This window comes from Phyllopteryx taeniolatus, chromosome 1 (genome assembly GCF_024500385.1).
Source record: "Phyllopteryx taeniolatus isolate TA_2022b chromosome 1, UOR_Ptae_1.2, whole genome shotgun sequence".
In the NCBI taxonomy this organism is placed as follows: Eukaryota; Metazoa; Chordata; class Actinopteri; order Syngnathiformes; family Syngnathidae; genus Phyllopteryx; species Phyllopteryx taeniolatus.
In genome coordinates this window covers 48,609,058-48,625,058 of record NC_084502.1, presented here as the reverse complement: position 1 = coordinate 48,625,058, position 16,001 = coordinate 48,609,058, and the positions used below count along the sequence as shown (strand labels likewise).

Here is a 16,001-nt window from a genome sequence, read left to right as displayed (position 1 = left end):
GTAAAATGTGCCCAAAGTTTAGGTCAGATCAGTCAGTCGACACTTGAAAGAAACATTTGTGATTAGTGGATGTTTCAAAATGCATCCCATCGTCCTTCAGATCCGCACACTGGCTGCCCGGGCCGCAGCTTCTTTTGTCCTGTCCAATGAAGGAAACACAGCCCTGCTCAAGCATTTCTCTGACTTACTGCCAGGCATCCTGCAGGTATGTCTTGTGACCATTTTTGCCTTAGAAAGCTATTATACTGGATTTTTCACAAATGGGTTTTAACATGACAAATCTTGGGCTTTCTATTGCATCTGTAGTTTCCTGAATATCCAATTTCAATAATATTTTGTTGTTTGCATACTGTCGTATGCCAACTTGGGTGATCTACTTACTCGGTCTTTTGAGTGGAATTAATGAACCTGTGTATAAACAGTCCATTTGCATGGTTAACACCTGTCATTGCTGGTTCTGATCAGGCAGTGAATGATTCCTGCTACCAGGGAGATGACTCAGTCCTTAAGTCTTTGGTGGAAATTGCAGACACGGCACCTAAATATCTGAGACCAAACTTGGAGGCCACTTTGCAACTCTGCTTGAAGGTGAGTTGGAAAATCATGTCACATTAACTTTACACTGCACTTGATTCTATACCTTTTGATGTCAACACTCGCCATGTTTCTTCAGCTCTGCGCGGATACCAACTTGCCCAACATGCACAGACAGTTGGCACTGGAAGTCATTGTCACCTTATCGGAGACAGCAGCAGCTATGTTGAGGAAACACACCGCCATTGTGGCTCAGAGTGGTGAGTAATTATTTTGATGTGCTGCCCTATCATGTTGTTACTTATCCTTTTATACCAGTAGATGTTGTTCCGAATACCTCAGTTAGTTGGATTTGGTCTGTATGCCCAGTGCCCCAGATGCTGGCTATGATGGTCGACCTAGAAGAAGATGAGGACTGGGCTATGGCTGATGAATTGGAAGATGATGATTTTGACAGGTAAGGTTTGTTGCTGGGGAAATAGAAACCTTATACCAGCCTTGTCACCTGGGGGGTTTCCTCTGTCACCTAACAGTAATGCTGTAGCAGGAGAAAGTGCTCTCGACAGAATCGCCTGTGGTCTGGGAGGAAAGATCATTTTGCCTCTGATCAAGCAGCACATAAGGCAGATGCTGCAGAACTGTGAGTAAATTTAGATTGACAGGCAGTAACCAAGGGACAGTCAAAAATTAATGAGCTCAATTTAAACGTCTCATATTTTGGCTATTTAGGCCTCCACAGAGTCATTCTCTAACATGGACTTTGCACAAGTGTTTCAAATTTCATTTTAAAAACACCTTGCTTTTGTCATAAGAGTGTCCAGAAAAGGCACCTCTAATGGCTACTTCGGTTTGACACAGTTTTGTATGAGCTTTTTCCATATTTGGCTAAGATCGGCCGCTTTCTTCTGATTGGTAGCCTCTTTGTAGAAAACCCACTTGTGCTGGCTCTGGAGCGGAGAGGTAGGCGGAGGTCTTCGCTAGTGACTTGGATGAGCTGGAGAGATTCGAATGACCTTACTTTAGGTGTCTCAGAAGAAAAATGTCTGGACCTCAGGAATGCATGGATGATTTTTAATTCATATTTCACGTTTACGGAGGCACCATAAAGCCAATATGAAATCCCAAATACAAGAAAGTCGCTTTGGTAAAACGTGACCTTTAAACCTAATTTATTTATTTTCAGAAATGTTCACTGTAGTTAATATACTTGTTTGGTTTATTTGAAAGTTTTATTTAAGCGTGTACTCTTCCTGTCAGCCATTTTGGAAATTAAGTCAATGTCAGAAGCAGAGAACTGTGCTGGAGTTTCTTGCTTTGAAAGGGGAACCACCAATAAATCTATTTAAATGGTAGCAAAATGTATATGAAGAAGCTGCAATTAGGCTACAGCGCTGTCAAAAAGTCTGTCCAGGATCAAAGGCAAAGACCAAAAGCCTGCGTTGAGTGACCTCTGTGACAAGGAAACTGTTGGGAGACCATCTCCAGCGGTGGGGAATAGATTGAGGCACCAATCACGGAAAATTGTGGCGTCACCATTGACATCACCATGTCGTCATAACTGAAAATTTTACCTTTTGACGAAGTTATTAGCCTGGCTGGCCACAGCCGAAAAGTGTGTCCCCATTCCCATGGGCTCACCTCCTGTGGGACCAAGGCAGTCAGGTGCAGTGTGAGCTGGGTGGTGGCCAAAGTCGGGGACCTTGGTGGTCCAATTCCTGCCTCTAGGGATGTGGAACATCACTTCTCTGGGAGGGATGGAGCCTGAGCTGGTCTGATACGTTGAGAAATTCCCACTGAATGTAGTCAGGCTGACCTTGACGAGCAGCTTGGGTTCCGGTATCGGTCTTCTCGAGGGGTTGACTCTCTTCCACTCTGGAATTGCCTACGGTGAGAGGTGCCGAGCAGGTGCCATTATACTGATTGCCCCACGTCTCGGTGGCTGTACCTTGGGATGCACCTCGGTGGATGAGAAGGTAGCCTTCCTTCGCCTTCTGGTGGGGGGACGGGTCCTGACTGTCTGTGCCTATGCACCAAACAGCAGCTCAGAGTAACCACCCTTTTTGGAGTCCTTAGAGGGGGTGCTGGAGAGTGCTCCCGCTGGGGACCTCATCGTTCTGCTGGGGGACTTCAATGCTCACGTGGGAAATGACAGTGAGACCTGGAGGTGTGTGATTGGGAAGAATGGCCCCGTCAATCAGAACCAGAGCGGTGTTCTGTTATTGGACTTCTGTGCTTGTCACGATTGTCCATAATGAACACCATCTTCAGACATAAGGGTGTCCATGTGCACTTGGCACCAGAACACCCTAGGCCATAGTTCAATGATAGACTTTGTGGTCATGTTATCAGACTTGCGGCCGCAGTTACACTCTGGTGAAGAGAGGGGCGGAGCTGTCAACTGATCACCACGTGGTGGTGTGTTGCCTCAGATGTTCTAATCTGAGCTTCCCTGCTTAAACAGTGACCCTGACCTCAGATAAATGTAAGAAAATGGATGAATGGATGGATTGAAAATAGGTGGTGGTTCCCCTTCTAAAGCAAGAAATTAAATCACAGTGCTCTGCTTCTGACAGGCTTCCACCGATTAACTCATTTCAAAAAACAAAAGTAGAGTATTTAATGTACAAACTGTGAAAATGTAAAACAACAATTGACTGCCCCTTGTACATTGCCTGTAGATGCATTACCTTGAAAATCTCTGAAGCGCAAATAAAGCTAGTGTTGGTTTCTAGCTGACTGGAAGTACCGCCATGCTGGGCTGATGGCGCTGTCGGCCATTGGCGAAGGCTGTCACCAGCAGATGGAGGCCATCCTTAATGAGACTGTCATCTCTGTACTGCACTTTTGCGCAGACCCAGTAAGAGCTCTATTCTTTTTGAATGATGTTGGTTATTCACTAGGGCAAACTGACCGAAACCAAATCCTTCTCAGCATCCAAGGGTGCGGTACGCTGCCTGCAATGCTATTGGACAAATGGCCACAGATTTTGCACCAACTTTCCAAAAGAAGTTTCATGATAAGGTAAATCCAATTGAAAGGGAGCTGGGCCAGATTCCATTTGTGGAGTGGGCTAATACCTTGCTCTGCTTGTCCAGGTTATCTCTGCACTGCTTCAGACCATGGATGACCAGAGTAACCCCCGAGTGCAGGCACACGCTGCTGCTGCTCTCATCAATTTCACAGAAGACTGTCCCAAATCTCTGCTCATACCTTATCTGGAAAGCTTGGTGCAGCACCTTCATGTGATCATGGTAACAAAGTTACAAGAGGTAGCTATCTAAACAAAAATCTTCTGTCAATTTAGTCACTGTTTGGCTTAAAGTTCTTAATAGTTCTTTTTCTCCTACCTAGTTATTCCATAAGGGCACCAAACTGGTCCTGGAGCAGGTGGTGACCTCAATTGCATCTGTGGCGGACACTGCAGAGGAGAAGTTTGTGCCATACTACGACTTGTTCATGCCCTCACTCAAACACATTGTGGAAATCGCTGTGCAAAAAGAGCTGCGGCTACTTCGGGGCAAGACCATCGAGTGCATCAGCCTCATTGGTCTCGCTGTCGGCAAGGAAAAGGTACATAAAGTGCAGTTGGGGATGGTTGTTGATGCATGTTTCCTCATTTCTGTTGTCTAAACCCATCTTTTCATTCTATCCTGATAGTTCATGCCAGATGCCTATGCTGTCATGCAGCTGCTTCTCAAAACCCAGACTGACTTCAATGACCTGGATGATGATGATCCACAGGTGAGAAGGCTTGGTGGTACTTGAAATGGTTTCAAGGTGTTTGTGGGTTGGCAACCTTTTTTGTTTTTTTGTTTTGTTTTTAATAGATCTCATACATGATCTCAGCCTGGGCCAGGATGTGCAAGATCCTGGGGAAAGAGTTTCAGCAGTACCTACCAGTGGTAATGGGTCCATTATTGAAGACTGCCTCCATCAAACCTGAGGTGGCTCTCCTTGACAGTAAGTTGTCCCCCCCCCCTTCCATACTGTTGGCTTTTTTTTAAGGTTATACAAAACAATGTTTCTTGTAGCCCAGGATATGGAGAACATATCAGAGGATGACGGCTGGGAGTTTGTCAACCTTGGAGACCAGCAGAGTTTCGGCATCAAGACCGCCGGCCTGGAGGAGAAGTCCACTGCTTGCCAGATGCTGGTAAGCATCTGCTCTATAACAGTGGCTTGCAAAATCATACCTGTTGAACTTTTCCACAGTTTGGCACATTACACCCACAAGTAAAAATGTATTATTGGTCTTTCATGTGATGGACCAATGAAACACATTTCACATGTGTAAAGTCAAATAAAACTAGGTTTAACAGAGTGTAATGTAATGACAGTACAGTGGTGCCTTGAAGTTTAGTTTGATCCATGACATACTCTTAAAACACTCATCTTGAAACCAATTTTCCCATTAAAATGAACTGAAATGCAATTAATCTGCTCCAGTTCCCCTAAAAACACTTTTTTAAAACATAAAAAAAAAAAAATACAATTCGCAGTATATTATAGTCAGAAAAACATAACAGAAGAGAGTGTAAAGATATTAACACTGGTTTAATGAAGAGTAATCAAGCCAACACACACTGAAGTGTCATGCCTGTACGTGAAGAGCCCCCCAGATCTGCAGGAAGGATTTGTGAATCTCGTCCACGGTTAAGTACCCGAAACTTTTAAGTCTCTTGTTTAGAAAACCCCACATGACATTCAGTTATTCTTGTAATAATGTGATTTGCTTCATAGTGAATCATCCATAGTCTTCTGCACACTTATCTCCATAACTTCTCACCGATCTCTTGTTCACAGCTTCAAATTGTTTTCAACACCCAGCTGGTGTTTAAGTACTATTTTTGTGTGATGTTAATTGTTAGCCTGTGTGGCTGTGGTGTTTTCAATCGTATGGCAGCTCCAACTGTTAGTGGCAATGTACCGCTTGAAGCCACTTTTTGGAAGAATATTTACTCATGATCCGATCATGTGATCGAAAATTGGTACCGATCACGTGATTTATTTTTTTTCAGCAACTTGAGATCTGGTGGAAAAAGATGGGTTTTATTTTCTGACATTTTATGTCACAAAGTGACAAGATTATCCACAGGTACAAAGACCTTCCCAAATGAAAGCTTAACAGCCATCTTTTAACAAAACATGTTTACAGACTACTTTTCAACAAATACAAGGTGACTTGGAGTGTAGCCTTTGTCAAAAAAAGCTGCGTTCGTGCACACCGAGCAGAGTGGCCCAGCCGAAGTACCAGTTTAGATAGGCTGCAGCAAGTTGATGAGGCGTGACTTCGTCGGACCCTTGCTGTTGTGCCAAGTGCGGTGCTACCAACAATTGTTAAGCAGCAGACAAGCTCTAAAGTGGTTGTCTCCGCCACCCTACCCCCAGACCAAACATAAACCAAAATGTGTAAAGCTGACAGATCTCTTCAGTGGAGGAAGGATCCAGCAGCACGAGTACGGGTGGGCACAGTGGGGAAAATGGCAAAATATTAGATGTAGCAGACCATGCATTTATGCAAATTTGGTATACAAAATTAAATACTTTAGTCCTTATGTATTGCAAGCAATATAGATTCTTATTGCTCATCAACAGAAAATGATCAAGTCTCTGTGGCCTGACTGTGATTTACACTGTAAGCAATTAAGGGATACCTACATATTGATGTGAATAAATGAGCGGGATTACTCTATTAGAAAGCGTAAACCCTCCAACCGTGCGTGTGCGTGAGTTAGGGCACTTTCTTACGTGGATTGCGTTTGTGTATTAAGAACATACAGTAACTCTGATGATTTATTATTGGCAGCAGAGGGGTTATTGAGGGACTGGGTGACCACATGGTGGCATTGAGGTGGTGCTGGTCTTTGAGAATGAGGAGGAGGATGGGGGAGAAAGAAGAGACTGTGACAGGAAGCAGCAATAACCAGACCGTTAGAGATGCCATGTGTAAGGCTGTCGTACTAGGGAGGCAATTGTTTTATGCATCCAGTGTGTGCAGCAAATATGATCTAAAATCATGGTCACTGCTCATTGGTTAGTATTAGGGGCTTCGTTGCAAAGCAGGAGGAACAACAAAAAAACTCTGCCTTCGGTTGTGCGCACCGTGGGCCTCCATCTAAATTCCCGGGCCCAGTACGTCCCTGAGTACTGGTATAATATAGGTGACTGAAAGTGACACGCAGACTCTGCCTGTTTTTGTGTGTGACACTAACAAGAATTACAAACACTGTATATTTAAATACAAGACACGTGATTGTTTTAGTTAATGCTAAAATGAGTTGGTATATAAAATATAGCAAATTTGTCTAATAAAATTCAGTTAAAATTTTTTACATGTATGGAATTTTAACTTAAGTGTTCAATCACACTAAATAACTAAAAATGTATTAATTCATGCATTTTTGAGGAACAAAGGTTTTTGAAGTGTCTTTGCTCTGAGAAGATTTCTCCTCTTAGACATCATTTCCCCTGCCTTAGAAAAAACTCTAACAGGGTACAGATGAAGATGGTGAGCATAAAAATTTAAGTGAGTTGATCAGCTTCAGGAGTTTCCTGAATCCCTCATTTTCAACAATGGCGAGTGGCTTTGCTCATCATTGACCACAGCCTCATCCACTGCTTGCTTGTTAGGAACTGTAAGCCAAAAGGAACTATTTTGTTAATCTTATGAAAGGACTGTAATTTTTACAAACTATTTGTCACACAAAGCCTTTTGTGTGTAAAACAATTTTTGAAAATTTTTGAGAATTTCAACATACCTGGGGTACTCACGAGTATCTGCCAATTCTTCATTGCCATGCTGAGCTCTATAATGCCTCAGCATTGAAGTGTTCTCATTAATGCAAAACACTTACCTACACTATAATAATGTATCTGAAAAGAATTCAAACCTCTTACCAGAAAATAGTACAAACATATTTAATTAAAAATGTAACAAACAATGCACAAAGGAGATTTACCTTATTTTGTGTCAAAACATAAAAATTATTTCAGACTTATTGGAACGATCCATTAAGTCAGTGGAACAAGGTGAGGGCAAGCAAATATCCAACAGCAAAACGCCATCCAACAAATGTCGACAGTTTGTTTCCTTAACACAATTTGGTGCGGCACAGCCAAACGACACACTTCCTGTATCAGTCACATTATTATTTTTTTTTCTTCCTTAAAGCGATACACACCAATACAGGGTTTCACTCTTGTGTGCTCGGCACAGTGTGGACGCACCAGTGTTTGTCTCATCACCACCACATAGCCCTTGTTTTTCAAGTTTGGGCTTGGAAGTCAAAGTAAAAACTCTTGTCTTTAAAAAATAAAATAAAACAAGTTGGGTCACTCGTTTCTCAATACATCACTGTACAAATACAGCTGTTGTATGATGACCCCAGATGCTTGTAATTGGTTAACAATTGAAGCCAACGGAACACGCCACACAGGTTAGGGATAAAGTTGTGGTCAAGTTTAAAGCCATCTCACAAAGCACTGTTAAATTCATCACCAGGAAATGCAGACAGTATGGCACCACTGCAAACCTTCATACAAATGGTTGTCCACTTAAACTGATAGGCTGGGCAATAGTGTTGTTGATCAGAGGAGCATCCAAGAGGCCTATGACAAGCTGTACAGAGCCATAGCTCTGCTGGGACAATTACACGGGGAGCCAAAATACTTTACCACCATCACCCTTTTCAGATGTGAAAACTATCTCCTTCCACTTCACTTTTGTATGATGTTGTACTTGTAATAAAATGCATTTATTTTCAAGGTTGTAATATGACACGTGTGAAGGTTCAGTGGTATGAATACTTTTGCTAGCCACTGTACAACATCAAGCCATCAAAAAATGTTGCCATTGGTAAGATAATGTTTGTGTTTCAGGTGTGTTATGCCAAAGAGCTGAAGGAAGGTTTTGTAGAGTACACTGAGCAAGTGGTGAAGCTGATGGTTCCTTTACTCAAGTTCTACTTCCACGATGATATCCTTGTTGTTGCCCAGAACTAGCATCAGTCGGATATTTTGCCAGCGCTCTCAAAAACCATCTCACATTAATTTCTACCAGCCAGGAAGCGGAATGCTCACCAAATTATTTCCTTAACTGTATCACGTGTGCGAGTGGCGGCGGCAGAGTCCATGCCTCTGCTGTTAGAGTGCGCACGGGTGCGGGGGCCAGAGTACCTCACCCAAATGTGGCTCTTTATGTGCGACGCCCTCATCAAGGCTATCGGCACGGAACCAGACTCGGACGTCCTGTCGGAAATCATGCATTCTTTTGCAAAGGTAATAACCGTCACCAGAGTTATTTCACTGCAAGAGATGCTGTTTTGCTAGTCGCTCTGTATTCTGCCCTCCATGAACGTGCAGCGTTTAGTTTGGCAAATGGCTAGCAGGCAAAGTGTCTTTCCCCCCAAGCTATTGTCGTAAGCGTTTGTTCTAAGTACTTTCAACACAGCATCACTGCCATTATAATTTGCCAAAAGCATGTTGGCTTAGTGCTAACATGGTCCCCTCCAAAAGTAATGGAACGGCAAGGTCAAGTCCTTCGGGTTTCATATCAAAAGATGAATGAGACACAAGTTCACAATTCCAGATTTTATTTCATGTTTACATCTACATGTGTTAAACTCAGGACAGAGACCCTTTTGTTGGAAGCCACCCACCTTTCAAGTGATCAAAAGTATTGGAACAAACATGATTAAGTGGATAACATTGGTGGGTCACCCTTACTTGCAATAACTACATCAAGCCTGCGACCCCTTGACTTCACCAGACTGTTGCATTCTTCATTTGAAATGCTTTTCTGGGCCTTTACTGCAGCTGCTTTAAGTTTTTGTTCTGGGGGTTTCTCCCTTCAGTCTCCTCTTCAGGAGGTAAAATGTATACTCTGTTGGGTTAAGGTCCGGTGATTGACTTGGCCAGTCTAAGACCTTCCACTTTTCCCCCCTGATGAAGTTCTTTATTGGCAGTGTGTTTAGGGTCATTGTCTTGTTGCATGATGAAGCTTCTCCCAATTAGTTTGGATGCATCTTTCTGTAAATTGCCAGACCAAATGTTTTGTAGACTTCAGAATACATTCTGCTGCTACCTTCATGAGTTTCATCAATAAAGACTAGTGAGCCCATTTCAGAAGAAGCCATGAAGCATCGTTCACAGATGAGCTTGTGTGTTTTGGATCGTAAGTAGATCCTTTTTCCATACTTTGGCCTTTCCATCACTTTGATAAAGGTTAACCTTGGTCTCAACAGTCCATAAAACACATCTGTACTTCTTTGCAAAATCCAATCTGGCCTTCCAATTCTTTTTGCTGAGTGGTTTGCATCTTGTGGTATGGCCTGCATGTTTCTTTTCTCGAAGTCTTCTTCAAACAGTGGACTGTGACTGCTTCACCCCTGCCCTGTAGAGGATGGCAGTGGTGTCACTGACTGTTGTCTTTGGGTGTTTCTTCACAGCTCTTGCAATTTTTGTCGTCAACTGCTGTTGATGCACTTGGCCGACCTGTTCGATGTCTGTTACTCAGTACACCAGTAGTTTTTCTTTTTCAGGACATTCCAAATTGTTGTATTGGCTATAGCTAATGTTTGTGGAATACCTCTGATCGATTTTTCTCCCTCCCCTCTTCTCTCAGCTTCACAATGCTTTGCTTTTCTCCCATAGACGGCTCTGGTCTTTGTTTGCTTAACAGCAAATGCAGTTTTCACAGGTGAAATCTAAGGCCGAAACAAGCAGTCTAATCTTTAAGCAATCAATCTAAAAGCCAACACCCTGAGCAACTAGAAACAGTCACATTTTCCAATACTTTTGCCCACTTGAAAAGTGGGTGGGTTCAACCAAAAGGTGCTCTATCCCAAGTTAACACATCTAGATGTATATACACCATAAAATAAAAGCTGGAATTCTGAACTTTTGTCTCGTATATATCTTTTGATCTGAAATCCAAATGTCTTCAGTATGCAACAAAAACGAAGGAATGGACCTTGCCGTTCCAATACGTTTAGAGGGGACTGTATTATGGGAAATTCCATAGACAGGCTAACAAAGTACTGCAGTCATTTTAAACCGAGCTGGTTAGTAGATACAGGGCACATACAGTAGTTGTACTGTATGTCAGTCAACTGTACCTGTGTCACACTGCTGCCAGAGTCCGGCTAAGGCGTGCACAGTAGAAGGGGCAGCACAGGATGTCTATGTGCGCTGCTTATAAACCAGTGAAAATTTCAGCTGTTTTAAATGTGTACCAGTTCGCTCAATAGACAAAGTTTATGGTATTCTAACAGTCTCTACTCTGCCCGTTCGTCTACTAGTGCATCGAGCTAATGGGAGACGGCTGTCTGAACAACGAGCATTTTGAGGAGCTGGGTGGCATTTTGAAAAGCAAACTGGAGGAACATTTTAAAAACCAGGAGTTGAGGCAGGGTGAGGCTTCACAAGTAGAGATTTGTAGCCTCGCCATCATTGTGCTCCTAAAATGTTTTCATATTGACGTAACACTTGTCCTTTACAGCTAAGAGACAAGATGAAGATTATGATGAGCAGGTGGAGGAAACCTTGCAAGATGAGGTAAATGCTAATTGTATGCTACATCTAGCTTGGTGGGGCTGAATGCGCTCTTACTGGATCCCCTCTCATGTCTCAGGATGAGAATGACGTGTACATCTTGACCAAGGTGTCGGACGTCCTTCATTCTGTTTTCAGTAGTTACAAAGAGAAGGTGCTCCCTTGGTTTGAACAACTCCTCCAGCTCATTGTCCAGCTCATAGTAAGTGTTTATCCATTTGGCTCACCAATGAAGCAATCTATTGTGGTGTTACTTCTATTAACTGACTGAATTTTGTCCAAGTGTCCAAACAGGCCATGGGCTGACAGGCAATGGGGACTGTGTATTTTTGACGATGTGGTGGAGCACTGCAGCCCATCTTCTTTCAAGTACGCCGAGTACTTCCTGCGGCCGATGTTGCAGTCTCTGTGTGACTCCAGTCCTGAAGTTCGGCAAGCAGCCGCCTACGGTGTTGGTGTCATGGCGCAATATGGAGGGGAGAACTACCGCCCGTTCTGCACAGGTACTACTGGCAGACGTAGCCCCAATTTACCAACTTGCATCCATTTTGCATCGCTGTTACACGGAGGGGGGGTGTCACCCCCCCAGATTTACACACAATGCTTGGAGCCTGTAATTTCAATGTGCCCATGCAGTACTCAAATGAAGGAGCATGGGGTGCCAGTGTGTAGCTGTGTAAATGACAATTTTTACCAGTCATAGCATTGGATTTTTATTTTTTTTTCCCCTGCGAACATTTCTTCCCTGAGTTGATTGGAGATGTTGGATGTGAATAACAATATGATTTTGGGATTGAACAAATTTACAAGATTACAACTTTGGATATATGTCACAATAACAGCGCATCATCACATAAAACTGAAGTTGCAACGAACAGCAGTTACATATTTCAGAGATGGGTAAACGCAAATATTCCCTGCATGAACGTTATGAACGAAAATATTGTAATCATAAGGAGAGGAATGGATCAAATGAATGAAAGAGCCAAGCCATCCAAATGTGGTTAAAACTAATGACAGAGAGAGAGAGAGAGAGAGGGAGAGCTGGCGAGCTTGCACATTTTGTGCCTCCGGCATAAGGTCTTGGCTCCTCGCGGCATGAGACGAGTCACTGCTGGCTCACCGCCTGCTTATCTTGGCATATTCGACTTGCTGCTCATTCCATGACATCGTATGTGCTTTGAAACGGCTTGTTGTTTTTGATAGTTGTCTATATACAGTATATGTATAAAAGCGATCTTTTGTGACACCCGACTCAAAATGGAGTCCAAAAAAATCATTGATATGCAAAGTGAATCAAATTGACTGCTAGGAAACATTTTTCTTTTTAGTGTGGTGGATGGGAGCAATAGCAGTGTTCACTGTGACAAAAATAAATGAGAACTTTAACTGTCTTGAAAAAGCTCGGATAAATGTAACTTTTTGTGGTATGAATTTGATCTGGATATGTTACCACAAGTTTAGCATGCCTGCAGCTATACCAACTAAAAATTGTTTCATAGCGAAAAAAAAATCAAAACAAGCAAATACAAAAAAATATATCAACATCCAAATCTGATTTGATTTCAAAGCAATTTATTCAGGGTAAACTTAAAATGTGATTATAATAAAAACTGACGAGTCCAAAATCAGTGGTGGGTTCTCTGTAGGTTGGATGTGTTGCCAACGTGAGCAATAAGTCTCAGAATCAAAGATCTATAAGAAACACATGTGACAGCATGTTTATAGAGCGCTACGCAGAGAGAGAGCGGCATGGCGTTAACTCGAAGAGGAATACAAAATGCAAGTCTTTGGATTCTGAAACATGCCGTTTTTTTGGTCAAGCGGTTTGTCTGTGGCAACAGATTTGGAACTAGAAAGCACACTAATGAAAACTACTCCCTTGTGAGGACTGTAGGTCAACAATATCCCCATAACCAAGCACACCACTATGATAAGTTTGGGTAAAATTTCGATTTTTTTTTCTAACATTTTCAAGATTTTTATATTTACAGTTACTGTACTGGACGTTTTGGGCCACAAAAAAGTACAAACTAGTTTCGTACTTTTACAGGAAGTGCTTCAATGCATTGTACAATCGGCTGTAACTGATAACCCCCACCCACCCCAATTAGTTTGTTATAATCGAGGTTCCACTGTACAGCGGTGAATGTTCCTTCCTGTGCCATGACAACATTCTTGCGCAAACTAGTCTGTTGTGCGTAACCAGAGGACCCACTGTATTATGAAATTGCAAGTGATTTTAAAAACTGTGTGCACAGATTTATCTTTGCATTTTGGTACTTCCGGAAAATGTTTGTGATTTCTTGTCGAGACAGCAGATGTCAGTGTGTGTGTGTGTGTGTGTGTGTGTCCCCGGCTGCAGAGGCCATTCCCTTGTTGGTCAGAGTCATCCAGGCAGCCGATTCACGCTCAAAGGAGAACGTCAACGCCACAGAAAACTGCATCTCTGCTGTTGGAAAGGTCATGAGGTTCAGGCCAGAGTGTGCAAATGTCAATGAAATTCTCCCCCACTGGATCAGCTGGCTACCCCTCAATGAAGATAAAGAGGAGGCTGTCCACACATTTGACTTCCTATGTGACCTTATTGAAAGGTACAACAGTATTCACTCTGCACTTGCCTTTTATGTCATGCAGAATAGACATCTTGAAATGACGCTGTTCTCTCAACTACATCTTGTTTCCACTCTATGCAGTAACAACCCTATTGTCCTTGGACCAGACAACTCCAACCTTCCCAAACTCTTCCTCATCATTGCTGATGGAGTAGCAAACGAATCTGTGAAGAGTGAAGACGCTTGCAGTAAACGTCTGGCAAACGTAGTCCGTCAAGTACAGGTGAGCTCCATATCTACTTTCGTTACAAAGCGACGTGAATTTGCACACACCTCGGTGCGTGACGGTCACTGTTTTTGTTGTGTCCTAGGTGTCAGGAGGATTGTGGTCTCAGTGTATAGCGACGCTAACTGAGACTCAACAGAAAGCCATACAAGATTTACTGAATGCCGCCTGAGCCTCCTGGTCAGACTCCCACCTTTAAAGCCCCTGAAGAAAAGTTGACTCTTCCATACACTCCTCCGCCTCTTGATCTGCAGAGTATAGGATGCTGGCTTCACCCTCCCCACCTCCCCAGCCTATTATAAACACTGCACTCAATTGACTGGAGAAAAAGTGGGGAGCACCCCTGACATCAAGGACTGACTGTCTCATCTCCTTTAGCTAGATGTGTTTCCAAACAATTCCCTCAAGTGTGACTTGCCCCTGCCCAGAGACATGCATTGCCCTGCACAGCTCAGTTGAGTTGAAAAATGGACACTGGGCGATCAATGCCTGTCTCTTGTGATATTTTTTTTTTTTTTGAGTTTTGTTTTTGTTTTGGTTTGTTCCTAGTTACCTGGGGAGAGATGACCTCTGTCAGAGAGGTTGTTTCCAAAGTAAAGGCATGTTTTATGTTGCTAACTTCAGTGAACAGTGAATTTATTTCTTTGGCGAGTCGGTCTATTTAGCAGCTTCCACCCCCCCCGACCCCCTTCCAAATCTATAGCCTTCCAGATTGCTTTTCAGATATCGTGATTTCTCGTATAATGTGACCACACAAATGAAGTTGTTAGAGTGCACGATTCATAAAAGGAATGGGGAAAAAAATCTTCCCCTTGTACAAATATACACAAATACCATGGGGTTGTGAAAAAGGTGTACTTTCCTTTTGTCTTTAGAAATTTTTATATACCGTATTTTCACCACCATAAGGCGCCGTCTCAGTTACGGGGTCTACTTCTGTATTTAACACATGCATAAGGCGCACCGTATTATTGGGCGCAGGCATGGTAAAACATACGGTAGCATGCATGCTAAAACAATGTTTTTAAAAAGGCAGCGGGAGCAAAACTGAGTTCGGTTGAACTTTATTGAAGTATTTAACAATGTACTCGCGGTATTTTTTGATCAATCCTCATCCACAAATCCATCAAAGTCCTCATGTTTTGTATCCGAAATGAACAGTTGGGCAAATTTTCCAAACACGGCAGGTTCCCGCTCGTCATTGTCAGTCAGTCTCGTTGATGTGCGGCTCCTCAGAAATGATGCCGGCTTTTACGAAAGCTCGAACAACAGTGCAAGCATACACGTTGGCCCAAGCATTCACAAATTGTAGTGTAACTCGCCCGGCGCTGCCTCCTAGTCTTAGTAAAGCTGTGTTCGCCATCTGTCATCCATCGCTCCCACGCCGCTTGCAACTTCACTTTGAACGTCCTGTTTACACAGATGTCCAGCGGTTGGAGTTCCTTCGTCAAGCCTCCCGGAATAATGGCAAGCTCTGAGTTATTGCCCTCAGTCGAATGGTGACTGTAGAGACGCTTCTCCCGGATGTTCTTTGCTCATTAATCCATTGCTCGAGTTGGTCTTCCAACTCGGGCCACCTCGCCTTGCTTCTGTGGAAACTCAGCTTCGTCTTCTTGACTTGGCGAAGCTTGTTTTCCTGCTTCCTCCACTTGCGAACCATGGATTTGTTGATCTTGAATTTTCTCACAGCTGCTCGATTCCCATGTTCCGCCACGTAACTAATAGCTTGCAGTTTAAACTGTGCTTCGTAAGCGTGTCTCTTCGTAGGTGCCATGTTCGGGGGTCCTTAGCCAAACCGACGCACATACCGGAACTATATACCTACTGGGGGCGTGGCCTCCTTCACGCGCACCCTTCCCCCTTTACGTCCGCATGCTGTCCTCAGCCGCGTCCGCTTTTCTTACGTATAAACGGCGTGTCGGCAGGAAATGCGGAGCGCTCATCACACATTTATAGATTTTGGAACTTTGTGCACACAAGGCGCGCCGCATTATAAGGTGCCCCGTCCATTTTGGAGAAAATTTAAGACTTAAATTTGCTTTATGGTCGTGAAAATACAGTAATGCAGTAAATTT

At 43.2% G+C, this 16,001-nt stretch overlaps 1 protein-coding gene across 1 annotated transcript in view; it reads left to right on the top strand.

Moving 5' to 3' along the window:
• The window catches only part of kpnb3 (karyopherin (importin) beta 3), a 28,293-nt gene extending 13,749 nt beyond the window's left edge, over nucleotides 1-14,544 (top strand). Inside the window, exons 6-26 of the mRNA XM_061799921.1 lie at nucleotides 101-205; nucleotides 466-588; nucleotides 674-794; nucleotides 904-991; nucleotides 1,068-1,174; nucleotides 3,267-3,391; nucleotides 3,466-3,555; nucleotides 3,630-3,803; nucleotides 3,886-4,104; nucleotides 4,192-4,275; nucleotides 4,362-4,494; nucleotides 4,566-4,687; nucleotides 8,413-8,509; nucleotides 8,639-8,811; nucleotides 10,833-10,944; nucleotides 11,033-11,088; nucleotides 11,165-11,287; nucleotides 11,369-11,588; nucleotides 13,451-13,679; nucleotides 13,782-13,923; nucleotides 14,012-14,544. Of these exons, the coding sequence (XP_061655905.1) occupies nucleotides 101-205; nucleotides 466-588; nucleotides 674-794; nucleotides 904-991; nucleotides 1,068-1,174; nucleotides 3,267-3,391; nucleotides 3,466-3,555; nucleotides 3,630-3,803; nucleotides 3,886-4,104; nucleotides 4,192-4,275; nucleotides 4,362-4,494; nucleotides 4,566-4,687; nucleotides 8,413-8,509; nucleotides 8,639-8,811; nucleotides 10,833-10,944; nucleotides 11,033-11,088; nucleotides 11,165-11,287; nucleotides 11,369-11,588; nucleotides 13,451-13,679; nucleotides 13,782-13,923; nucleotides 14,012-14,098 (2,730 nt within the window). The 3' untranslated portion in view covers nucleotides 14,099-14,544. The remainder of the gene's footprint in view (nucleotides 1-100; nucleotides 206-465; nucleotides 589-673; nucleotides 795-903; nucleotides 992-1,067; nucleotides 1,175-3,266; nucleotides 3,392-3,465; nucleotides 3,556-3,629; nucleotides 3,804-3,885; nucleotides 4,105-4,191; nucleotides 4,276-4,361; nucleotides 4,495-4,565; nucleotides 4,688-8,412; nucleotides 8,510-8,638; nucleotides 8,812-10,832; nucleotides 10,945-11,032; nucleotides 11,089-11,164; nucleotides 11,288-11,368; nucleotides 11,589-13,450; nucleotides 13,680-13,781; nucleotides 13,924-14,011) is intronic.
• The last annotated feature ends 1,457 nt before the right edge of the window (nucleotides 14,545-16,001 follow it).